Source organism: Clarias gariepinus, chromosome 5 (genome assembly GCF_024256425.1).
Source record: "Clarias gariepinus isolate MV-2021 ecotype Netherlands chromosome 5, CGAR_prim_01v2, whole genome shotgun sequence".
Taxonomy (NCBI): domain Eukaryota; kingdom Metazoa; phylum Chordata; class Actinopteri; order Siluriformes; family Clariidae; genus Clarias; species Clarias gariepinus.
The window spans coordinates 36,587,126-36,613,359 of NC_071104.1; the positions used below are offsets into that span (position 1 = coordinate 36,587,126).

The window sequence follows — 26,234 nt, forward strand, 5'->3', positions numbered from 1 at the left end:
TGGTTCTACATCTGGTTCATACTGTATATGAGTCACTTGGAACGATCTGTTACTACAGAAACGAAGCATATTAGCACGATTGCTTTCATATAAACCTGTGATCTGCTGCTGTTATGAATCAATACCTTCTGACCAATCAGAATCCAGAATTCAACAGCACTGCATTGTAGTACAAAGAAACTGAAATGTGATCAAAATGTGAAGTATGACTGTTTTGTGTGTGTGTGTGTGTGTGTGTGTCGTGTGATGTGAGCTGAGCTGTAGAAGACGCTGCTTTGACTGACTGAGGCTTGGCATCCTCCGTGTCGGTGTCGATCTTCTGTCAGCTCCACCGCTGCAGTGATGAGTGAGTCTCGACATGTCTCTCTCTCTCTCTGTCTGTCTCGCCTTCTCCCGAACGCAATCTCTACCTGTTTAAACGACAGCTCGCGGTAAGCTGTCTGAGATCGAGTGCAGATAAAGTTAAAGATGATATTTCATTTCGTTTCTTTTTTTAACCAGATGCACTTTTTTTTTTTTTTTTTCCCATCACGATGCAGCGATGCGAGACTTAATAAGATTATCCGAGATGTGGGAAATTAATTCCTGTAAGGGCCCGTTGACATGCCGGAACGCTTTACAGCTAAGCTTTGAATAGGGCTTGTTGTGAGAATCCGTGAACTGGCTGATTCCCTCAGGCAGCGGCTCTGATACTTTCTCCTGGAAAACCACCACCGTGAGTGTGTCACTGTGTCCTGTCTGCCTGCCCACGTTAGCTCCTGCTACGAGCTCTAGGCTATATATGTTGTGTGTGTGTGTGTGTGTGAGGGATTACATGCTCAACAACGTCTTGTTTACCTTCCACCCTTTACAGCACTCCAGTGATTGTTGTAGAAGGACTCGGGGGTCAAGCTGCGCTTCAAGGCAACATCAGATTAATCTTACAGCTACAGCTAGAACATACGAGACTTTCTCCTGTCTTTATTTTTCTAAATGCACCTCCTAGGGTTACCAGGAGGTTATTTCATTTCTTTATTCATTTCTTTATTTGTTTATTTATTAATTGACTCAAATTTCTCGCAAGTGATACCAAGTCCCAGATTCCACACTTACAAAAGTAAGATGTACAAGATATCTTAAATAAAGGAAACGCATCACACCACACGCTAATTGTATAACGTATTTAATGCTATTAAGACACATTAAGCTTCGATTTCAAGTTTAAAATAAATATATATCCCTGGTATACAAACTGATAGTTAAAGTCTTTACCTTTTTTCTGTACATATTTTAATTTATTTTAATCAATTCATAATTCTGTATTTGTAATAAAAGCATCATACAAATAAAATTTTAATTAAATTTTATTTTATTGAAATAAACAAAGTCTGCCAATAGAATAGGACAATTTCAAGCCTGAAAAAATTCATATTAAAAAACTTTTTTTTGCCAGTTGATTTTCAACCTTTTTGCTCCTTACAGTAAAATAAAAGATTCAATTTAACTATTTGAATCATAATTTCCCAACAATAACAAATAAATTTAAAAACCATGCCGAATAGATACAGACATGCAGATTGGGCTAATTGGCATTACCCGTAGTGTGTGAATGTGCATGTAAATGTTGACTGGAGGTCCTACCCTGGTTGTAAAAATTGTAATCAATACAATGGTCAGCATTGGTCTTCACGGTCCCTACTTGGATTACAAAGGTTACTGGATGGATGGATGGATGGATGGATAAATAATAATGCTATTGAAATGCAATAAAAATGTTTATTTAAATATATAATGTGTTTTTTTTTTTTTACTTTCCATTGTAAGTATTAATGATGTGGTCAATATGACCAAGAGAAAAAAAAATTATGGCTTTTAAAGATGACAAAGAAATACCAGGACAACATTTCCCAGTAGCTACCACTGGTCACATGACAGTAATTATGCTAAAAGCTGCTTTGTGTTCGTTTCTGATCGGTATTTAAGTTCCTGGTTTTCGGCTCGTGGTTACAATCACGGTTCACAGTGTAGTTCGTGTTTCTGTTCTGATTTATGATGTTAAATCAAGAGAAATCTGCACTTGTCTGTTAACTGTCTCAGATTCATGACTTGAGTTAATAATCGTTATAAAGGAGGGGGAACAAAAGAAATCGGTAACAAGTAAAGATTATGTAAAATAGGTTAAAAAGATTTTATGATCATAATTCATCATGAGACGATGTCGTGATATCGTCCAGCCCTGCTTTTCAACCAACTCGTCTCTCGCTGTCTCTCGCTGTCTCTCATGCCCTTGCTGGAAATCCATTGGAATCCAATAATTCTAATTCTGGACTGGGACCATTGCTGACACAGATGTCACTGATGGAGCGATCTCTGTAAGCTAATTAATTGCACTCACCACAACCGTGATCGATGTGTAATAATTTCTGCCATAATTCACTAATTCACCAGATATACTATTCTGTTTAGTCTGAACTAATCACACCTATTCTTTCTTTGACTTGTGGTCAACTGTGTAGATTTATGTGAACACACACACACACACACACACACACACACACACACACACACCCTCGCTCTCTCTCTCCCCCCCTCTCTCTCTGCTCAAGGCCGTCTTATTCATTTCCCTGCGTATCTGTCAGGCGTGCACTTTCATCAATACACCACATTAACATCCAGCTGTTTGTATATTTGTATCTGTCACTACAGTGCGGGCTGTGTAGGAGAATATGTGTCACGCCATTCCAGCACGCTAACGTTTTTCTTTCTCTTTTTAGATTTTATTGTGTGCACTTTAAATGTCAAACCTTGGCACGCTTCAACTCGTACTATTCCCTAAAGACCTAAGCACTTCACGTAATAACAATAGAATGTTGAATGTAATCAACACGGGTACGAATATCTAGTTTTAGTACCTTGGAAACTGGAGACTCCTTTACTGTTACCTACAATTCTAAAATGTAAAATTTACAGCAAAACTACAGCATGAAAGAGACAAACTCATATAGTCAATAATAAAAACCACATTTATATCATTTCAAACTAATCCAGTCTGAATAAGGCTTTACTTTTCCTCCATGTATAGGGTGCCATTACTTTCATCCTAACACAACGTCTAGATTTATATTCCTGTTTACGGCCAGTTCAACCTCAAACAATGGACACTAATCACCTTCGCTGTGTTTGTCCACGAGAAACCGTTACCATGGCAACAACATGCTGTACCGTGTAAATATACAGTGGTGTGAAAAACTATTTGCCCCCTTCTTGATTTCTTATTCTTTTGCATGTTTGTCACACTTAAATGTTTCTGCTCATCAAAAACCGTTAACTATAAGTCAAAGATAACATAATTGAACACAAAGTGCAGTTTTTAAATGAAGATTATGTTATTAAGGGAGAAAAAAAACTCCAAATCTACATGGCCCTGTGTGAAAAAGTAATTGCCCCCCCTTGTTAAAAAATAACTTAACTGTGGTTTATCACAGTTAAAAGTTCAATTTCTGTAGTCACCCCCAGGCCTGATTACTGCCACACGTTTCTGAACTTGTGTTCTCCAGCGAACCACAGTGAGAGCCATCATCCACAAATGGCAAAAACATGGAACAGTGGTGAACCTTCCCAGGAGTGGCCAGCCGACCAAAATTACCCCAAGAGCGCAGAGACAACTCATCCGAGAGGCCACAAAAGACCCCAGGACAACATCTAAAGAACTGCAGGCCTCACTTGCCTCAATTAAGGTCAGTGTTCACGACTCCACCATAAGAAAGAGACTGGGCAAAAACGGCCTGCATGGCAGATTTCCAAGGCGCAAACCACTTAAGCAAAAAGAACATCAAGGCTCGTCTCAATTTTGCTAAAAAACATCTCAATGATTGCCAAGACTTTTGGGAAAATATCTTGTGGACCGACGAGACAAAAGTTTAACTTTTTGGAAGGTGCGTGTCCCGTTACATCTGGCGTAAAAGTAACACAGCATTTTAGAAAAAGAACATCATACCAACAGTAAAATATGGGGGTGGTAGTGTGATGGTATGGGGTTGTTTTGCTGCTTCAGGACCTGGAAGGCTTGCTGTGATAGATGGAACCATGAATTCTACTGTCTACCAAAAAATCCTGAAGGAGAATGTCCGGCCATCCGTTCGTCAACTCAAGCTGAAGCGATCTTGGGTGCTGCAGCAGGACAATGACCCAAAACACACCAGCAAATCCACCTCTGAATGGCTGAAGAAAAACAAAATGAAGACTTTGGAGTGGCCTAGTCAAAGTCCTGACCTGAATCCTATTGAGATGTTGTGGCATGACCTTAAAAAGGCGGTTCATGCTAGAAAACTCTCAAATAAAGCTGAATTACAACAATTCTGCAAAGATGAGTGGGCCAAAATTCCTCCAGAGCGCTGTAAAAGACTCGTTGCAAGTTATCGCAAACGCTTGATTGCAGTTATTGCTGCTAAGGGTGGCCCAACCAGTTATTAGGTTCAGGGAGCAGTTACTTTTTCACACAGGGCCATGTAAGTTTGGATTTTTTTTCTCCCTAAATAATAAAAACCATCATTTAAAAACTGCATTTTGTGTTTACTTGTGTTATCTTTGACTAATAGTTAAATGTGTTTGATGATCAGAAACATTTAAGTGTGACAAACATGCAAAAGAATAAGAAATCAGGAAGGGGGCAAATAGTTTTTCACACCACTGTATCTAAGTATAATTATTCAACATGGATTTTGTAATCGGGGGCACAAACGATGATGGTTTACCGAATCCTATTCCGTATTGTCTGAGCTCTGGTGGTTGTCTGAGACAGGAAACAGGAAGCGGGTCTTACCGTTTTTACATATGGGGCAGCACTGCTCCGGCTCGTACACCGGGTTAACACACTCCGGCACGGCGCAGTCGGCCACCACACAGTGCACCTCGCTGTTCGGCTCACAGCGACACCACTCACATGGAGACGGCTGCGGAGAGAGACACACACACACACAGCTGTGAGAGAGAGCATCGTAGAGCATTACACTCAATGCACCCCTAATGAGAAACTCCATGTCATGTCGTTATAGCAAAGTAATCAACGTTGGAGAATGTTGGTAAATTGAGTAAAATAAAAATCTAAGTGTTGTCACTGGAGACTCCTTCCATAAGTGTATATAAAATAAATGAACAATTACACACATAATATTAATGTTTTTAAATTAGTGTATTTATTTAGATAAACCTTTAATTTATTGCTGCACTACTGTCAGAACTGCTGTTATTTAAAAAAAAAAAAAAACTATCAACACATTTCAAATAAATTCAATTTTTTAACATCTTTAAACATTTTTAACATTTTATTTATTTATTTTGGTTTATTATATGTATTATTTTTATTTAAACTATATTTACATTTCCCCCAAGAAAAAATTAAAACAACAATAATAATAATAATAATACTAATAATAATAATAATAATAATAATAAATCATGTAGGGGTACAAATTTTGTGCACTCAACTGTTCAGATTTTAGACCTTGCACTAATCACACATATTTCCACTGGTAGAAAAATAGTTCCCTAGGGATTCTTCGAAAATGTATGGCTTTTATTCTTAATAAACAGGTTCCATTTTTTTTTCTTCTAGAAAACCCCAGTATGAGACATAAATATTGGACCATAAGTCATATTCAGCCATTAAGGCATCCCCTCTAAGAGAACTGGAACATCAACGCCAATCTTTTGGTTTTTGAGCAAGAATTAGATCAACAAAGGCCAGATTTAAAATAAAAAAGAAGCACAGAGACAGGCTACAAAAGTTCTGGAACCAAGATGAACCTCAACCAAAGTGATGGAAAGGTAGAGAAAGGAAAGATCTGCTCATAACATAAACACAGTGTCATGATTTTGGCACGAGCTCACTAATCTTTACCTACCCGCCACACAGAGGTCTGAAACTTCATTAAGTGAACACAGGAAGAACATGTACATCTTAGCAGGAACGCAGTGGAAACCATGCCATGTTGTAGAAGACCATATTAAGTTCATATTGCATTCTTCTGGTGCTTACCACCATTTTGCCTTTCATGCAGCAGGTTCTTAGCGCGTCTGTGTCACGTTCAGAGAATTAAGTATAAATACTGGATCCAATTCCTCAAACCATCACTTTGTGCTGAAACAAATCTGCATATTGAGTAAGAGTGTGGTGCGATCTGATGCTCAGGTTTGATCTCATTGGTCCTGGTGAGCATGCGATCATGTGCGTAATAGGAAATTAGTGACAACATTGAGAACCTGTCAGAGACACGGTTTTAGAATTACTATGGACGTTTTGGATCCATTTTGACCCCATTCCATCATTTTTAGAACACAGTAGAAACTTGATGGTCTTTGGCACAGGGTGACAGGGCCTTATTGATGATCGACTTATTATGGGACATGACTGACATAAAGGTTTTTGACCTTAATCCAACTGAGCCAGCTCCGGAAGAGTAGCCTGAAGGGAGGAACGCTGCGTGGATTGTGCAACAAGATTGGAAAGAAAGGTGATGTCATTGTGAAGAAATACTGTATGCAACCCAGTAGGTATTAATTGTTATTTAATTTCATTTACTTTAAGACTATACAGTATGATTCTATACTTTTTCTTACCTAAAAATCGGGTGGCTGTGTACAGTAGGTATCTCAGAACCATATATATATATATATATATATATATATATATATATATATATATATATATTCCACCTAAAATATCAGCACCATCTAATCTGCAGCATCTGATTGTTTGTTCGAGATCCTATTAAAAATCTTCCTCAAACATAATCCCCATCGGTGTTCAGAGCACATTTACTTATTGCTCTACTAAAACATCTTCCCTGCGAGTTAATCAGGGTAAACAACGTTCAATTTCGGCTGACTGAAACAACTTTGTGAATGTGAAAATGGTTTTATTGTTCTTTGAACGTGTTGTTTATCGATGTACTGTAGGGTGTACAATACTCTAGTAAAAAAAAAAAAAAAGAAGAAGCTTTTTTCATACCAAGGATTGAATAAAGCTCAGCTGTGCACACATCTGCTGAATCTGCTAGTCGAAACTCTAAATCGTGTTCTCAGTGAATAATCCCAGTCATTTTGTTATAATTAACACCATTATGGAGTCTTGTTTCTATAGTAACGGCTCATTCACAGGGACCTGTAAGGCAGACGCTCCACATAAAGGAATAGAAAAACATGATATGGTAAAGTTTTCCTTAAGTAAGGTGAGGGTTGTGAAACATTTATGGACTGAGTCTTTAGTGTCAGGCAGATTTATAACAGTCAGAGGTAAGGCTGTAACTGTTTCCTAAGCATCACATAAATCTCTTAGATTATTTAGGTCTAACTCTTGAGGTTTTATGTTGTATATGACTTTTCCACTTTCACAGAGGTTTGTGTTAAACACTGCTGCTGCATGATGACCTTTTCATTTCCAGGTGTGAATCGGTTTGTCACGGCTTGCCAATTACTCTGATCGGGTCGTAGCCGTGTGTATATGTTAAGCGATACTGGCAGCAGGGACATGCTGTCTAGAAAGGTCACTATGCTGGACCTGGGGAATTATGGGAGCTTGGTCTGCTGGTCCACCAATGGTCATGGCTTTCATTATTCACATGCTATGTAATTGGCACCAAGCAATGCCCGGGCACTAATAAACCTCTGCCTGGTGTCGATAAGGGCGGTCGGCCCATGGGGAAGCAGGGCATGTGAACTTTCTCTTTAACTACACGAGGCTTGTTTCAGAGGCTAAAGAATGCTAGTGAACTGTGGCAGAGCTGAATATATGAAAGAGTTTCTGCCCATATAATGTTTCACATTTAATGCTTTACAGCCTCGAGTCGCAGTCTCTAAAGAAAGACTTAAACACCACACTTTTTGAAAGGTCACCAGAATAAAAATAGCCACTAAAGGGCAATGCTATAAAGGAAATAAAGTACCGCAAGTACACTAATTCTCATGATCAATCAAGTATCGCCGTAGCAATGCAGTCCGGCCTGTGCTGAGAATGTTATCTGTTACAGAAAGAGCTTTCTAGCAAACTGGATCATTCGCATAAGCTCCTCTGCCTCTAGACGGTCATTCTTACTGTATGCTTGGGTTTGACCCCAATGGAAAGACTTATGCTAATCTCGTGGAAAGCTCATATTTAAACTTCGACTATTGAAGATTGGAGCCAGATCTGAGAGCTGTATAAGCTTGACATAAAGCAATTTTCAATTTCATACCATGCTATGCATAAACACCTTCACACCTGCGCATTCATGTGAAAGTATTGTTGTTGGTGCTAGATGAGCCGGGGTAAGTATTTCACAAACTGCTAAGCTCCTGCTTAGGAATTTTCAAACAGATAAACAAAAGACGTCAAGAGAGCAGCGGCTCTGCAGGTGTTGAACAGAGAGGGTCAGAGCAGAATGGCTAAGGTCATGCTAATCACAGTAGCCATGTTTCAGATCCGTTGTGACAAGAAGCGCATCACAATACGGACAGTGTTGGATCACACGGTTAATGCTCTGGGTTGGTGATCAGAAGGTCGGGGTTCAAGCCCCAGCAATGCTAAGTTGCTAAGTCGCTAAGAGCCTTTGAGCAAGGCTCTTAACGCTATCTGCTCCAGGGGCGCTGTATCCTGGCTGACTTTGTGCTCTGACCCCAGCTTACTAACTGAGATATACCAAAAATTATTCCACAGCTGGACAGGCTACAGCAGCGGAAGACCACTTTAGGTGTTTTATACAATTCCGCTTCCATCGAGCAAGTTTATGATAAGTTTGTATAAAAGACCTAAAGTCCATGTATGAGCTAGCTTAATTATGACAGTCTGAGACAGTAATAGCTCAGTGGTTAAGGTGCCAGACTACTGATGGGATTGGGTCCCAAGTCCCAGGTGTTTGTCACACCAAGTTGCCACTGTTGAGCCCTGGAGCAAGGCCCTTACTTCTAAACTGCTCGGATCTATAAAGGGATGAGATGTAAGTCACTCTGGATAAGGGCATCTGCCAAATGCTGTAAAAGTAAAGTCTTAGCTATTAGCAAAAAATGGGTTTTGTGACTTTCAGCAGTCACCATGACAACAAGCATGAATCAAAATTCAGGATCATAAGAACAGGAAATAATGCATTGATTTATTTTATTCATTTACATAAACGATTTCTAGGCTACAGTGCATGCATGTAGCAAGCTAAGCAACCATAGCATGGGGTGGTGATGTAAAAGAGAAATAGAACACTTAATTAACCCCAAGTGCTTAAATGAAAATAATCAACGTTAGTGTGGCAATTTTAACCCCACCTCATCACACCACCTTAGCAAGGATTATTTTCCTATGATACCAAAAAATAAATTGTCATGGTGTATGTTATAGAATTCCATTTTCCAAACATGACTATCATTAACATGCACATTTTCTCTTTAACCAACATTTCTACTGTTTTCTAAAGTCAATTTAGAACACAAAACCAGCTATACACACAAATTAAATATTGCCGTGTTAATGTCTTCCATACCTTTAACTCTCATTAAGTGGGCTATAAAGTAGGCTGTAAAACCGGCTATAAAATAGGCAACACATTTAGGCTGTAAAAGATTCCCGATTCATGGTTCAGTACACAAATAATGTAGCGAACGAGTCACTGTATAATCGCAGCAATAAACCCAGTCTAAATAGTTGATACCAAATCTCAGTCTCATTGACGTGATGAGGAGATACAGGGTGTGTACACCACTCTGAGACCCACATGCCTACCTCTTCGCCTAGCACCTGACAAATGGTTAGATGTACAGAATAAAACACCTGGGTTGTGATGTTAGAGGAAAATAATTGACTAGGGCATGTTGCAAAAAGCTTCAGTAACAGAATGCTTGTAAAATAATAAGTGATGTATATACCAAAGGTTAGGGATACAGGGATGGTGCAAAATAAGAAAGTAATGGGAAAAAGTGTTGGGAGAGTAGAAGGTGTTATAAGGATGGGGTCATAGCAGTGTGAGACAGAGATAGCAAGGGGCCAGGTTGGACAGGTAGGGACAGGGGGAGGTCTGAAGGGGGAGGATTTTACAAAAACAAGCACAGGGCAAAATAGGAAAGGAACAAGGCAGAGTAGGACTGGGATGGCCTTGACTGGTGTTGGCAACTGTTTCTCTGGGGACTTGACAGTTCGATAGTTCATGACTGGAACTTCTTACAAGTCTACCTGAGTCTCCAATAACTACCTGGACTCCATATTAACATCAATTAACATCGACTGTTATAGCTGAACTGCCTCCCACCCTACACACTGTATAAATGCAGATCATTTACTGCTTTCTGTTTCACCCAAATGAGGATGGGTTCCCTGTTGAGTCTGGTTCCTCTCAAGGTTTCTTCCTCTTACCATCTCAGGGAGTTTTTCCTTGCCACTGTCGCCCTCGGCTTGCTCACCAGGGACAAACTGACCATTTTGATTCATACAAATTCACATTTCATACAAACCTAAATAATTCTTTTGACTATGTAAAGCTGCTTTGCGGCAATGAAAATTGCTAAAAGCGCTATACAAATAAAATTGAATTGAATTGAATTGAATGGGGCAAAGTGAAACTGGAACCGGACAGAATGGGACAGGGACAAGTATGGAGCAAAGCGTGACAGTGATATATCAGATTGGGACATCGATGTGGCAGGGTAAGATGTGGACTGGGCATGCTGGGACAGAGATTGGGCAGAATAGGGCAGGTATACTGTAGGAACAAGTAAATTCCAGGTTCAGGCAGAATGAAACAAGGACAAAGAAAGAATGAGATGGGATGGGCAGGGTTGGATTGAGGGATGTGGCAAATTGAGACAGGGACAGATGAAGCCAATTTATGACATGCGGCAGGGTGGTACAGGGAGGAAGCAAAGTGACACAGGGATGGGACATGGGTGAGGCAGGTTATGACTTGGATGGGGCAGATTGGGACAGGAATGGAGAAAATTGGAAAAGGTATAAGATAAAACAAATTGTGATGTAAATGAGGATGCAGATTGTGATCGTGACAAGGATGAGCCAGATTGGAATGGGGATGGGGCAAATCGGGACAGAAATAAAGACATTAGTCTTTGAATGGTATGGAAAAGGTTGGAAAGAGCCCTGTTTCTTACAAAGAGCCAGTGAGGAACAGGGGAAGAAGGGGTAGGCATGGAGTAGTCATGGACCACAGAGAAACAGGATGGAGCAGGTGCAGGGCAGCTGGAGCCATTTATGCAAAAAAGACCTCACTAATAAGTGGCACAATATTTGTGGTGAGTTCTCCGCCCTGCTCAGGTGCCTCATTCTCCTCCGCCTCTGATCGCTGACACACAAATATTACACATTGCATGTATCAGTCTATTAGGAAAATTGTCATAGTGTCATAACCACATCTATTGCGAGGAGTTTACCAGTAATTACATCCTGTTTGGCAAGCAGTCAGCAATTAGCTTAACCGTGTGACTGAGATGTTTTTCTCTCGCTTTGTGCTTTGATGGCACTCTTGCAATCAAGAATTTGTCACGGTTGTCATCCTGTAGCGCAGCATGAATCCCAAAACGTTATTAACACATGAATAGACAGTTGATCCTGCTGACTGGTGCTCTGTGGATGAGTGTACTCGATCCGCTGCCAAATCTTTCTGGAGAGACGACGACTCTGAAAATATTAAGTGCATACTGTTAAATCTATGTTTATTCTTCTGACATTACGTAATTGAAAGAAAAGGGCTGTTGAGCAAATCTTAAGGCGTACGTTGGTTATATAACTCATAATGCAGGTGAGCCTTTTTTATAAACTGATATAAAAAGGAACAGTGGTTTTATGAGTGCGGTTCTTGTTTTTCATCATAGCGAATGTGCAGGAATGAGGGATAAGTTTGGCTCGTTGTCAGAATCACATATGACTGATATGAATCCCAGTGAAATTCAAGGTCTGAATGATATCAAGAATATTCATGCATTTCCAATACAACCCTTAGGACACAGGTTTTCTTATTTGTCCATCAAGTGTGGACAAGTTGGTTTGTTTTTAATCTTCTTTTGAATTATATGTTTCCCAAGATCCATATACCTTCTCCGAACTGTGAAAAGCAATAAATCCATTCAAATACTGGAATGTTTGGAAAAGCTTATCTATCCGTCTAGCAGAATTCTCAAGTGAGTCCAGGAGACCAGCTCTCAGCCTCATATCAGGCTCTGAGGTATCAGAGCAGTCTGCGTTTGCTTTACTTGCTGTATTTTTCAGACTACAAGATCCTCCCTAAATCCTTTCTGCTTACAAAAAAATTGCATTATGTTAGGTCTTGCATAAGGATTCATCCCTTCTTGAACATTCCCACATTCTGAACTGAAATGCATTAAATTAGATTATGTCATCGATCTAAAAAAAACAAAACAAAGCCCAATATATAGTGGTGTATAACCCATAACTTAGCTTGGCTGTATCCAGTTTTCATTAGAAGACACATATGTGTATATCAATATAATCAATATGAGTACTACAAACCCTTAGTTTGTTTCAGAGCATGATAGATGGCTTTGTCACATACCAACAAGCTGGAAAGATTTCAGTTGATTTTTCTGCCGAACATAAATACTGAGTATTGCAACAAATCCATGAAAATTTATAGTGCAGGCCAACCTGCATGCTACACTGATTGTCCAAAAAAGAAGCTTTGAATATTCTTTAAACGCTTTGGTGGTGAGTTCTCGTGTGAAAACGATTCTTCATGTTTCCAGAACCACACTTTCACACTCTGAGTCCTGGAATATTGCCATACCATCAGGGGAAAAAAACTCCATAAGGTGTGATAACCTGGTCATTCAGTACATTCAGGTCATCAGCTGACTTCATTTTATTGAGCCTAGACCTGACCAACCGAAGCAACCCCAGATCACAACACTGCCTCCAGAGGCTTGGCAGTGGTCACTATACAGGACATGATGGGTGCATCGCTTCATTCACTTCTCTTCTTACCCTGATGCGCCCATCACTCTGGTATATCTGGACTCATCAGACCACATCACCTTTTTACATCGCTCCAAAGCCCAATCTTTATGCTCCCCAGCACATAAGACAGCTATTTATTCTCTCTCGTTACATCGTGCATGTGGAAATGCTCTTACTTTCCCTTGAGCAAGGTCCCTAACCCTCACCTGCTCAGATGTATAAAGAGATAAAAAAGGAAGTTGCTCTGGATAAGGCCGTCTGCGAAATGCCGCAATGTAAATGTAAATACTTTGACTTTTAAACATTCAACATTAAATCAAAGCTGAAGATGATCAATTGAAATATTGTGTAATGCAGATAAAAAAAAATGTCGTCTATCACCAAAGAAAATCCAAATATCTGCATAAACATGCACAAGTAAAACAATGGCTCTGAATATTAAACACATCTACTTTATATTACAAGGCAGCCCAATGATCTGAATCCTGATAATCCTCAGACTCATTAAAGTTGCACAGGTGTTGCTTTAGATCAGGAGTAGGATCAGGAATTGTTAAACGTTTTGCATCCAGGGACCACTTTGAGTTGGAAATAAATCCCAGAGACCTTCTGGTTACAGATTTAAAGAAGATAATCCAACTACTTAAATATTAATTTATTTATTGGCACCATGGAGCTTTTAATTCTTGTGGTTTCTCAAAGAGACCATTACTTTTATTTACATACCCAATTGACTTGGTGTTATTGAGTTTTAAATTAAACCCATTCACTTCAGGGCACCTGTCCAACAAGCTAATAACTATTTAAACTCAATAATAAATGTAAAAGCAATGTATAATGGTGGGCTGTGATTTCCACTACTGCTACAAAATCACATGCTGTACTTGACGGCTCCAACCCCACTTTTTGAGCCGGTGACCCAGGGTCTGCAGTCCACCAAGAGCTGGTGACCAGGTAAGATTTGCAGTAGTCAATGAATGCAGAGGCAAACATCAAATTTGATGCTACCACCACCATCTTTCATAGACCTGACTTAGAGGAAGGCATTCACAAAAAGCCAGGTAATCAATAAGGGGGCATTGATCAGAGAACAGCAACTCCTACCATAATCATATCCCTTAATATACAGAACCCAGTCAAGGAACCATCAGCCAAAATCTAGGTATCCACCAAAACTGTGGATTTGTGGACTGTGGATTGTGATGGTACTAATGTACTATTATACAGACTTGAAAATTGCTGTTCATAAGGTATCTATTGTAGTGTTTTATGAACGATGAATGGGTTCCTCTACATGCCACTCGCCCCATCAGCTGACAGACACACCCCAGCGTGGAGATATATCCGTCGTTTCTGTGCAATTTGTATTCGAGCACTTTTGAAGGACCTTGCTCGAGGGTCCAACAGTGGCAGCCCGGTGGTGTCGGGGCTTGATCAGGGACCTTCTGAACAGCAGTCCAACACCTTAAACACTGAGCCACCCCTGCACCGTAGGGTTTTATAGTTAGTCTCATTTTAAAAACACTTTCTCCTCCAGGTGGGAATTTAGCTTCCATTTCAGTCCAGACGAGAACCATGCTGCATGCTTCCCTTCTCATTTCAGTCGCTCCCAAACCAATTTGTGAAGTAATCATCATGCTCTTGATTACTCGGCTCAGACATGCTGTAAGCAGAACACACTTAATAAAGCAAAATGGCTCATATTCCCCGAGGGCACCAGGTTGCCCCATTCTACTCCTGTATACATGGGAACTAATTCCAAACTGGGGCACATCTGCAGCTATGAGATGGGTGCTTGGGAAAACTTTTAACCAGAAGGGGAAGGACTGATATATTCATTTTTCATTGCAGATAACTCAATTTTCTGCAGAGAAAGTCCATTTACAATCACTACACATCAGATCTGTTTCTGATTCTGGAAAATGAAAGAAAAGGGCAGCCATGTGAAGCAGCTCTAATTGATTTGTTTTGACGCTGTAGTGGTGAAAGTACGATACAGATTCAAACTCAGTGCCTGAAAAAGTGAGGAGGTTGGAGTTAAAGTTTCCTTTGGGAACCTTTACATGCTCAGATGTTCAGATGGCCGTTTTTCCGTGCTGTGTTTGCGTATATTAGCTAGCTACATTTAGTTATGACATTCGATGATTATGACTTCAAAATTACAGTGGTACTTCAGGCATACGAAAGCCCCATCTTTGCCTCAAGAACTAAAACTTTGCAAGAAATTCACCTCGGAATACAAAGGAATTTACAGCACACAATAATGTTATTAATCAGTGCAGCAAGAAGAAAAGGAGACACTTTCTCTAGTGGTGAAAAGTGGTGTCAGCTCAACTATGCGTCTACTTGCAGGAAAACTATATCTTTGAAGAATTTCAGTCAGGTTTCAGGCTCCATCATGCTTTTCTTGGGTAACATCATTAGAAGGCATTGGATTTCCATTGCTATGCTGATGATACCCAGTTATACATCTAATCAAAACCAGATAAAATATGCAAGTTGTCTAGAGTAACTTCAAGATATAAAAGATTGGATGACCGAAAATTTTCTCTTACTAAATTCTGAAAAGATAGAAATATTACTTATTGCTCCAAAAACCAGTACACAAGCTGTCACAATTGAGCTTGCATTAAGAAGGAAAGACCTGGGCATACAATTAAACAGGAACCTGTCTCTTAAAAATCATATTTACAATTTTACAAAAACAGCCTTTTTCCACCCTAGAAATATTGCCAAGCTTTAGAACATTTTATTCATATCTGATACAAAAAAGCTAGTTCATGCATTCATGACCTCCAGACTGGACTATTTTAATGCATTACTGGGTGGTTGTCCTGCATCCTCAATAAACAAGCTTCAGTTACAGTCGTCCAAAATGCAGCCGCCAGGGTTCACACTAGATTAAGAAAATATGCTCATATAACCCCCATACTATCATCCTTGCACTGGCTAGCTGTTACGTTTAGAATTGATTACAAACTAGCATTACTTACCTACAAGACCCTAACTCGTTTAGCTTCTACGTATCTAGCCAGTTACAAGATGTTACAATCCACCACGCTTCTGAAAATCGCAAAACTCTGGAGCGTTTTCATATGTAGCTCCTAGGCCTTGGAATAGCATTCCTAATTCTCAGACACAGTCTGCCAGTTTAAAAGTAGACCCAAGACACATCTCCTTATCCTGGCATACACCTAACTCATCCCATAACCTCACTCACATCTGGTGCTGATAGTATCATCAATGGCATCTTGGAGATTGTGGCAGCTTCAATAGACAAAGAGCCAACCCTGCAGGGTCCCTGAGGCATCTAGAGAAGGACCACCTCCAGCTGGATTCTGCTTCATGATGGTTTGGAGCTACACATGCTCCTGAGCTCCCAGCTATCCAGACTCCCCTCTGCCCTGTGCAGCTGTCTGACTGGTGCCATTCTGGTGCCGAACTGGACTCCATGTTAACTTAGACATCTTCTGTTATATTGAACTTGCAGATGCCTAACACACTGTATGTCGGTATAAAATCCCTGTTATCTGTTATCACCCAAATGAGGATGGGTTCCCTGTTAAGTCTGGTTCTTCTCAAGGTTTTTTTACTATTGCCATCTCAGGGAGATTTCCTTGCCACCGTTGCGGTAACCTTTGGCTTGCTCATTAGGGACATTTAGATCACTATGATCTATACACATTTTTTTAGCTCATACACATTTCCATAATTTTCTTTTAATTTTTGTGAAGCTAGTTTAAGACAATGACAGCTGTTAAAACACTGAATAATTACAATTTAATTGTATTTAATTGAATTTCAGCTTGTCTTTTTTAAAGCCGCCTGTGCCAAAGGAATCATACGTTAAGGTTAATTGAGGTTTAATGTCTATTTATTTTATATTTGACTTAATTTACATGTCTTTTCTAAAATTATTATTTCCTAAAATGCATTTTGCAGTATAAATTTTTGCCCTAAGTAAATATGATCTAAGTGTCAGTAATTAGCTTTTATTATAAAAACAATAATGCACTGTATTAGAATAAGCACCTTGATATGAACATCTGATTTGCAACTGCACTACTTATAGAGTGGAATTTATAGAGAAATAATCAACACCTTCTGTCGAATCAGAACCCAGAATTCAGTGTTATGAAATAAAAGAGAAGTAGCATAACCATGCCTGTAAGGATGATGTAATTATGCAAATACTGTACATTATATCACAATGTTTGGTTTAGCTAATTTTTTTTCCAATAAAGCGCCAGAGTTTGTTATTCAGGTAAAATTATATATATATATATATATATATATATATATATATATATATATATATAATTGTATATAATATACTCAGGTAAACAGCAGATTTAAGGCTAAACTGAAAAATTTCTGAAAAAAACCCTCTTTCATTATTTTTTAAAAATATTTGTAGAAATATATTTTTTTTCTTACATTTTTCACCTAATTAGCAAGTCTTGAAATACTTAGTTTTGTGTAAGTTTTACAACTTTTTTGTGATATTTCCTTGTCGTCACTGATTTTGGTGGATGTTTATTATGAAAAATTGTTACGATACACAACCTACTGTATTTTCTATGATACTGAATATATATCACATGTAAAAATGTATAATCCAATTTATGATAAACCTTTGAACTGGATAAAATCTTTATAGTCAAATAAATTAAAAGATGTAGATTAATTGCAAGAAAGGCAAACAAATCTTTTACCGCGACAGGCTGCAAAGTACCTAATAATGTAAAGTCATTTAAAATTGTGTGTTTAGCAGCGACCTCATTTCCCCTCTCGTCTGTTCCAACCCGTCAGCAGTTACTAATCACCGTCCTGATCATCTGTCATCATCTGCACCTGTTTCTCACTGGGTCACTGTGTGTCTTAACAAACAAATAGATTCCTCTGAAACTGCTCAGGTACAGGGACTGGACTGGAGATGAGAGACACAATAGTCCTTCAGGAAGCCTTGTTAAAAAAAATAAAAATACAAGATAGGGTTGACTTTTGCATTAAATGAAACCCTGTAGTTTTTCATGTACTACAGTACCATGTGTAGGCTACATATGGTGTATTATAATTTTACTGAAGTATTATGATGTTTATGGTGTCACCTACCCAGAAATATAATTGATGTTTTATTATAACTTTCATCTTTTGGACTTCATAAGTGCTTCGTCACTTCCAAAGAAATGGTTTTAGTCTCTGACTTACTTTATTTTGTCTCACAGGTAGCTTGGGATTCTAACTCATTGAAACCAGTTCACAGCTCCAGTTTTGGTGATGGCCTACTTGTTTGATTCTCATCGGCGTGTGAAATTAAAACGTTTCTTCAGGCGGATGGAACGTCATTTGGAGCGTTTCATTTCAGGTGCTTTTTATAGGTGTTTCTCTTGTAGGTATCTGAGCAGTAAGTAGTGACTCAAATATAATGTGGTGTGGGCAAGTGTGTGTGTGTGTGTGTGTGTGTGTGTGCGCGTGTTTTACAAAGGAGAGAGTAAAGAGGTAAAAACGAAAGAGGCGGTGTACGTGGGTGGGTGTACGTGGGTGTGTTCGGGTATGTTTGTGTCTTCGATGTGGAGGCTGACATTTAAGCTGAGCTTTGGGCCATCCATCATTTCACTCAGGTGTAATTCATCCGCCTTCTCATTAAGCATTACTTCTGGCTGATTTTATGTTGTTACGAATCACCCTGCGCTTTGTATCGAAGATCCTGTCTTGCCGTGGACCCGGCCCTTGATTGAAAAATCATTCATCCGGAGCGCAGCCATCTACTCATGGAGGCTGAACTTCACGAGCGTGGAAAATTAGCCAATAACAATAGACGAGCTTCGGGCTATTCGCTGCAGCTGGCCAGGTGTTAATGGATCCACTGGGATTCCTAAGTGACACAACACTTTAACAAGTAAATACCAAACAACCAGAGAGCAACACGTACTAACACTGACGTCTGTGATGATTACGACACTAACATTTTAGTAGCCTGGGTATCTGGTTCCTTTGTTTCAAGTGTATCTACAGTACGTCCTCAGTTATTAGATGTTATTGGTATTACATGTTCTCAACACATCGTCTCATCATCTATACCACTTGATCCTGTATACAGGGTCGGTGGGGGCCTGGAGCCTATCCCAGTAGACTAGCAGGGTACCGGCTGGGTACACCCTGGATGGGGTGCCAATCTACACACACATACACACACTCATTCAAACACACTACGGGCAATTTGGGAGCACCGATTAACCTAATCTGCATGTCTTTGGACTGTGGGAGGAAACCGGAGTAGCCGGAGCGTGGGGAGAACATCCTAGCTCCATGAGGCGGGAATCGAACACGGACACTGGAGGTGCAAGCGCTAACCACTAAGCCACCGTGTCACCTAATATCATATATTATTAAATATAATGACTGGTATACACAAGTGATTTAAAATAACTTTCACTTCTGTTTTTTAGCCTTCATCATAAATGATTATTTTAGATACCCAAATGTCTGTGTACGTGACCCTTTATGGAATTCTGTGGCCATTTCTACTGTACTTTACTTATAGCCAGCACATTGGACCTTTTAATTCCCAAGTGGCCTAGTTAACACATCTATAAATTCTTCACCCGTGAAATGGGATATTTGTCGTTTTGTCTTTGAATTTATAATCCTGGTAGATGGAATGGCTGGTCTAAGGGAGTCTAGTCTGGAACTGAGGCCACTTGGCCAGAAAGTCTGGTAGATTTGCATAATGTGAACACCCCATACTGTGCCCCGGCACGGATAAGCACACTGTGCTCGAGTCCCCTTGAAAAGACGACGCTAGGTCTTAACGATGCTAATGTGTACTCAGGCATGGAAATGGATTGCTGTTTAGAAAGCAATGTCAACAACTCTGTCTCCATCAAATTTCGCATGGATGTAGCTATTAGATATTATATTAAAAATGGTTAGTTTTGTGCCCGCACACCTCCAGGGTTGAGGGGTCGATTCCCGCACAGGGTCTGTGTGCATGCAGGTTGCATGTTCTCCCTGTGCTTGGTGGGTTTCCTCTAGGTGCTCCGGTTTCATTCAGCTAATTGCTGTTCCCAAATTGTCTGTATTAAGGGAGTGTGTGAGTGTGCGTGTTTGTACCCTGCGATGGACTGGCACTCCATCCAGGATGTACACCACCTCATGTTCCAGGCTTCCCGTGACCCCACACAGGATAGGCAATAAATAAATCATTAGCATTACCGTAAATGAAAGCTTCCTCCCTCAGTGCAATTCCTGACCCTTAAAGAGAACCTAGTATGTAATTTTAGTCCGCTGTTCTCTTTAGGGGCGTGGCTCAGGAGTAGCTCATTTGCATAGACACTGAAATGACACATTCGGAGGAGGAGTAAAAAAAGTACCTAGGTATTAAAAAAAATAATAATTCTGAGAGTTATTTCAGATGGAGCATTAACACACACACACACACACACACACACACACACACACACGTTTTTTGTTAACTTATTTAAAAAATAGTCAAATATATGAAATGGTGCCAGGTTTTACAGGTTTTGTCTTTTGGATTAAATTCCCTTCCTCCCCAGTAATCCTCAGTAATTACTGACACATCAGAAGCCCATAATCCTTTTTTTTTCTTTTTTTTTTTTTCAGTTAGACCCTGGACAAAAGACACCAAAGAAAATGCCAATTTGGCTCTCACCAAAGGTTACCCTGACGGCTCGTCTTAATTGGAGCCGTTTTCGGGATCGGCAATGCCGGTTTGGTTCCTGTTTCGCAGCTGGACCTCGGCGCTCTCTGTGCCTGATTCAAAGAGACAGATTGGCATTCTCTCTTGACACAAACGAGCAGACGATACCCCCGGCATACCTAATTCCTGGCACAAACCGTCTGCGAAACGGACGAATCAGAAACTGAGCGTATTCTCATCTCTGCTTGTGCTGGAGGTTCATCATTCCTGCAGTGTTTGATGTAGAGGGATATAAAGTCGTTGTGAAACGCTGTATAATGATTGTCCTGATAAAAAAAATAAAAAAAAAAGGGTGTGAAGGCCAACAGTGTAGGTGTTTTCGTTTTCTTTATAGGGAAAGATAAGAGCTCGGAAAGGTAGGAAATACTGGCAGTGACTCAGTGAACTCTCTCTCGCTATATATAGCACTGATTCCACTGCAGCAAATAACATCATTTCTGAGATAATTTCTTTAAAATCCGGACATCTGCATGAACATCCGAGTTACATTTCTACCTTTAAACCTTCTTTAGCCTATACACTGTTATGATGAAAATAAATAAATAACTTGAATAAGTGTGCAAAAACAGTCCTATAATAATCAGTATGAAAGCTTATGTCCATCAACAGAGAGTTTTTGAAATAGAACAGCATCTTTAAGGTTTTCCCAGCCGATAATGACCACTCACTCACTCACTCACTTACTCACTTTTTTACGTCTATACCAATTTATCTTGTGTACAGGGTCGAGGTTGGCCTGGAGTCTATCCGAGGAGACTAAGGGGCCCAGGCGGGTACACCCCGGACAGGGTGCCAATCTATCGCATGGCACACACGCTCTCACTCCTGTGCATGTCCTTGGACTGTGGGAGGAAACCGGAGTACCCAGAGGAAACCCACTCGGCATAAAGAGAAGGTGAACACAGACCCGTGAAGGGACTCGAACCCTCAACCCTGGAACCTAAGACCTTCCGATTAGCAGTTCAACACCTTAACCACTGAGCCTGAGCATGCTTTTTACTTTTACTCTCTACACTCCTACTTAATAACATTTCTGCATGGCATTGCAATACCTAATGACTGTGGTATGTAGTGTTTGAAGCGGGAATTTCTCCACCTGATGACTATTATGCTAGGTTTACAGACAGCGATAAAAACAGCACGCTCACAATCAGGAAGCAGAAAAAGAGAGAGATAAAGAGTTTTATTTATTATCGAATTTATTCATTTTTACTATAAAAAGGCACCGAAGATCTTAAGTTAACTCGGATGGGAGTTATGGTTGAAAGGTTGTTCTAAATAAATGTGATAAATGCAGCAGTAGACTCAGCAAAGTAACTTTTTTGATCGTTCTGGACACATCTTCAACCCTGACCTCATGAAACTTCTTCTGAAGATAAACATCCACCAGGGAATGTCAGTTTGTCTCCGGTGAAAGATTACATTTTTATTTTTTGATATTTCATACCAATAAAGACCAAAAATGTAATAGAAAATCCAGAAATCCAATACTAGCTTTTTGATTCTCCTCCACTTTTTCGGTGAAAAGTTCAACAAAGCTGGCATGATAGATGGAAAGACAGATAGATACTTTATTGATCCTGAAGGAAAATACAAAAAATAGTTGGCCCTTCTCAGCACCGGTACACCAATCGAGTCACAATCCAGGTTACAACAGACCTCCGTCGGGTTGCGTGAAAAAAATAAATAAATAAAAAATAAATAGATGCAGAAAGCACGGCACACGGCTAATGAGCCTCACGCTACACACACGGGATGAATTAAGTGTTAGATTGAGGAAGTTGATCCCAAAGCCCCTCATTAGCAAAACAGTGCTTCACTTGGCCACACTGCCCAAGATAATTATTTAATTCAGCCTTCTTGGTAGCCGGTTAAATTGCCTTGTTAGTAATATTCCTCTGGCACTGTGGGTTTAAATATTTAAAAAAGATGGATTTGCGATCTGCAGAGTGTCATTTTATAAATATTGAGATTTTATGAGTTTGAAGATGGTAGCCCTTAAAGCATAGAGCATTTCAGACACTATTTGTTTTGCTGTTTTTTTAATAAACATACTGTATATAGAGCTCAGGATTGTGCAGTATAGAGTGTAATATCCTTTTTTAGGCACAAAATAGGCAACATGAACTAAACTTTAGTTCATTTCAACCAACTATACAAACATGATACAGTTTCACAGCCACAGTTTTACATGATCACATGTTTTTATAGTTGTTTCTATGACCTCACTTTTACAAAGAGCTATGTCATTTCTACAGTATATACCACTCACTCACTCATCTTCTATACCGCTTTATCCTGTATTTTAGGGCCGCGGGGGGCCTGGAGCCTATCCCAGAAGACTGGGGGCAAAAGGCAGGGTACACCCTGGACAGGGTGCCAATCCATTACAGGGCACACACACACACTCACTTACACACTACGGGCAATTTGGGAACGCCAATTAACCTAATCTGCAGGACTTTGGACTGTCGGAGAAAACCAGAGTTCCTGGAGGAAACCCACCAAGCACGGGGAGAACATGCAAACTCCATGCACACAGAGACGGGAATCGAACCCATACCCTGGGGGTCAGGGGTAGCTCAGTGGTTGAGGCATTGGACTACGGTTCGGAAGATCCCAGGTTCAAACCCCACAACCACCAAGTTGCCACTGTTGGGCCCTTGAGCAAGGCCCTTAACCCTCAACTGCTCAGATGTGTAATGAGATAAAAATGTAAGTCGCTCTGGATAAGAGCGTCTGCCAAATGCCTAAATGTAAATGTGAGATGCAAGGCGACAGTGCCAACCACTACACCACCGTGCCGCCTCCCATATTCCAGTAGTGGTAAAATTTACTTTTTATAAAGGTAATAATAACTTTTGTTCCACCCGACATATCTGAAAACACTAATACACAGTTCGATGTCTGAAGCACACAGTGGCGAGCCTTCCATGTATAGATATACAATTGACCGATGCTGTGTTGGCGCCAAATATCTGTGCTGCTTGAGTTTAAAGGGCTTTAAGGCAAAATACTACAGGATGAAATGACAAATTCTATTAAAGTTATTTATTTATTTATTTATTTTACACATATTTCCAGTAGCACTGTGTACATGCAGCAGTACAGTACACTGAGAGAGAGAGAGAGAGAGAGAGAGAGAGAGATGTCTAATGCTTGTTTTTATTCTTACAATATAATAAGAAGTAGTGTTAATGTTAGCTTGTTATAGCTTCGGTGGTTTTCTTCCTCCTTATTGCTAGGTATTTCATACTGTACCTTCATTAACTGGCCAAATTATTGGTCTGCATCAATACAATTAGGGAAATTTGAAATGACTGGAGTTGAGTTATGGAATTAGTTCAACACACAAGTTATTAAAACATGTATGGACTGTGTTAAGTGAATTGAGATCATGTGAGTCCTTAGTTAAGATGCATGGTAAAAAATTGAAGGTTAAAATCAGAGTTATGTTTCTTAGTTAAAGTAGGACGAATTCCACATGCAGAATGAGATACTGTAAGAAATCACAGGATTGACATTAAACAGCTGTGTGTCCATAAGAAAGCCTCTTGTTAGTGAGACTAATCAGGAAAAATACACCGAGGCATAAAGTAGTGTCCACTGTACAAGCCTCTGGAGACAGTGTTATGATCTGGGGTTGTTTCAGTTGCTCAGGTCGAGACTCAGCAACGTTATGTGGCAATAAAATGAAGTCAGCTGACGACGTGAATGTGCTGAATGAGACATGAATTGGCTACGACACTGTGCACCATAATCAAAGCGAAATCTGGCCAGTGTACAGTATGATAAGGCACACAGTCTGATGGAATTTCTCCAGCTTACCAAAATAAGATTTTCAAGAGTCTTTCCATATAAACATTACTGTATATATACTGTAACAGACATCCTTGTTAATGTGTTGTTCATTTACAGAAGCCTCTACAGACCTCCAGGGTAAAGTACTGTACTGTAAGTGTCATTGCTGTTATAACAAAACTGTCGCTTTTGTTATGATGCAGAAGTGTTTGTTCACTTCTGTTCAAACATTTGGTGTTAAAAAGAACTTTTATATAAATCGGAATTTTCTGATTGGTTGATGGGCCAATACTCAAACTCCTCTGAGATCATATCTTCTACAGTAGTACATACAGGAATTCTGCTAAAAACTCAGTTTTGCTATTTAAGTTTCTGATTATTGATCGGTTTCTTCAGCCAGAACTGTTTAAAGTCCTATGATTTCAATACTAATATACTAATATACAATCAGAATTATGTGTCGGAAGAAAAAGATGAATAAACAAATCACAAGAAGCACAGTTTTTATGCTGATTAAATGAAGCACCCCTACTATTTTTACTGCACTTTTTTTTATCCCAAAAACTTTGACAGTTAATGCAGGTCATGTGGTTGGACAAATTGGGCTAAAAGCATTAACATCCAGCTCTTACAAACAACCAGCATCATTTTCACAGGTCCCTTTCAAGACGTTTTTGGTATGTTCCATCGTCCCTCCCCAAAACGGCTTATTGTTCCTTTTTAAAGAGATCAGACCAGAGGTTTTCACACAATTATTATTTTTTTGCTCCGGACTAGGCACAATTTTGCCAACACTGCTACAAAACTTACATCAAAACATTCGGCGCAAGTTGACCTTGGTAAAAAAAAAAAAATGCAGAATTTTCAAATTACCTTGATTTGTTTAGTGTGAAGTTGCTCTTTTTTTTTTTCGTTTCGAGGACACATCAAACATTTTAGACATTAAAGCCTTCCTTTTTCAGTCAAAAGAAATGAAGACTTTAGCACTAATACTTATCGAAATATCGCACCAACAAGCAGCACAGTAACATTTCATGTTTTAGGTCAGTGCAACAGATTCTCCATGGCAGCCCTGCAGCCGGGGCCATTGCTAGACAACCGGGGTAAACCGCGCAACCTCAACTCCCACATACCCAGGATAGGTAAATGGCCATATCTTAGAAACCTACAAAGGCCTACAAAGGAGACGTTTGCCAAAGAAAAGTTCACAATTTCTCCAGAAATTGTATTTCATTTTAACATCTAAATCGAGCACAGTGTATCACCTTCTGCTAGCTAGTTATTCAAACATAAGCTCCACCCACTTCATAGCACTTTTTGCATCCAACACAAAGAATTATTTTAAAAGCATTCAAATGCAACCTTACAGTGGGATTTTCTTTCTTTCTTTTTTTTTTTTTTTTCCCGCAAGCATGAACACAAATCACAGCATGGCATTCGACTGTTTATCATGACGCCAATTTGATTAAATGTCACTCAGATCTAAAGCCGACGAATAACACGGTCGAAAAAATTAGCGGCTGTCGGAGTCAGTGCTGAAACACGAGCGTAATCAAACATGTCACTTTGATCAAAGATTATAATTTTGAAAAGAAGTCAAATTTGCTGTTAGACCGTTCAGCATACTGGAAAAAAAAAAAAGCACTTAAAGGAATGAAAGTTCTCCCTCAGTGATTGCCAAGAGGCTCATTAACTTTGGGAAGCGACACTCGCCTTGTGGAATTAGTTACATTTAATGTTGATGAAGTAAAATTTACGCCATATAAATAAGTACTCTGAACAGACACT

At 39.6% G+C, this 26,234-nt stretch overlaps 1 protein-coding gene across 1 annotated transcript in view; it reads right to left on the bottom strand.

Annotated features, from left to right (window-relative positions):
• The window catches only part of vwc2l (von Willebrand factor C domain containing 2 like), a 49,165-nt gene that overhangs the window by 10,698 nt on the left and 12,233 nt on the right, over window positions 1–26,234 (bottom strand). The window contains exon 3 of the mRNA XM_053497215.1: window positions 4,802–4,931. Coding sequence (XP_053353190.1) covers window positions 4,802–4,931 — 130 coding nt within the window. The remainder of the gene's footprint in view (window positions 1–4,801; window positions 4,932–26,234) is intronic.